The 958-nt window shown below is 64.4% G+C and overlaps 1 protein-coding gene across 1 annotated transcript in view; it reads left to right on the top strand.

The window, feature by feature from the left end:
• The first annotated feature begins 590 nt into the window (after positions 1-590).
• The window catches only part of ITM2C (integral membrane protein 2C), a 6145-nt gene continuing 5777 nt past the window's right edge, over positions 591-958 (top strand). Inside the window, exon 1 of the mRNA XM_012559442.2 lies at positions 591-743. Within this exon, the coding sequence (XP_012414896.1) occupies positions 669-743 (75 nt within the window). The 5' untranslated portion in view covers positions 591-668. The remainder of the gene's footprint in view (positions 744-958) is intronic.

Below are 958 nucleotides of genomic sequence, written 5' to 3'. Positions count from 1 at the left end.
TGTTTCCCGGCAGCCCTGCCGTCCTGAGCCCCAGTCTCCTGGCACCAGGAGCAGGGTTTCCCAGGATCCTCCTGTCCTGGCCACCCCGAGGGGCCACGTCTCACTGCTGGCCGGTGCGGCTCGCCCCTGCCCCCACAGACCCCATTTCTCACGGCCTGCTTGACCCGACCCTCCTGCCGGCCAGGCCCCAGGTGAAAAATCTTCCCTGGGTCCCCACTGCCCTGGGCAGTGGCTCCCGAGCCTGCCCAGTGCATCCCAGTCCCTATAGATTCCTAGGTCTGGAGCAATCACTGCACCCGTGCTTCCCCCATTGTTTATTGGAAAGTCAGGAGGAGCTGGTATAACAAGGGGACTGACAGCAGGAGTCATTCCGACTGCTTTTGCTGGATCCCAGCCAGTCGTTCCGTGTGGCCTTGGGCAGTCTGGGTTTCTCTTTAAATGGGAGGAAGCTGGGGTACCCAGGAAGGTCTCCTTTCCTTCCAGATGAGGCTGTGTTGTCCTCCCCTCCCCTCAGGCTCCCTGCAGCCCACGGGCTGTGGGCCCATTCCAGGGAGGGAGGCCGCCCTCCGGGGCCCCGGCTGACCCTGGTACTGTGTCCACAGGAGGAGCGGCCGCCCCACCCCCGCTACAAGAAGGGCAGCTCCGTGGGTAGCGTGTGCTACCTGTCCATGGGCATGGTCGTGCTGCTAATGGGCCTGGTGTTCGCCTCTGTCTACATCTACAGATACTTCTTCCTCGCCCAGGTGAGGGGCCTGCGGGAGGGCCAGCACTGTAAGCCAGGCCTCGGGGAGTCTGCAGTGGGTGTGGGAGCAGGCAGCGGGCTGGGCAGAGTTGAGAGAGGGCAGCAGGAGGCCCTGGGATGCCCCTGAGGTGGGTGAGTACCCAGGTAAGCCCAAGAGACCAGCTCCTGTCTCCCTCCTTGGGGCTTCCTGGGACCAGGCCTGCCCCCCCTCAGCCC

This window comes from Trichechus manatus, unplaced genomic scaffold (genome assembly GCF_000243295.1).
Source record: "Trichechus manatus latirostris isolate Lorelei unplaced genomic scaffold, TriManLat1.0 scaffold00249, whole genome shotgun sequence".
NCBI classification, from domain to species: Eukaryota; Metazoa; Chordata; class Mammalia; order Sirenia; family Trichechidae; genus Trichechus; species Trichechus manatus.
Note: the sequence above shows the minus strand (reverse complement) of the source record. Positions and strands in the feature narration are given on the sequence as shown.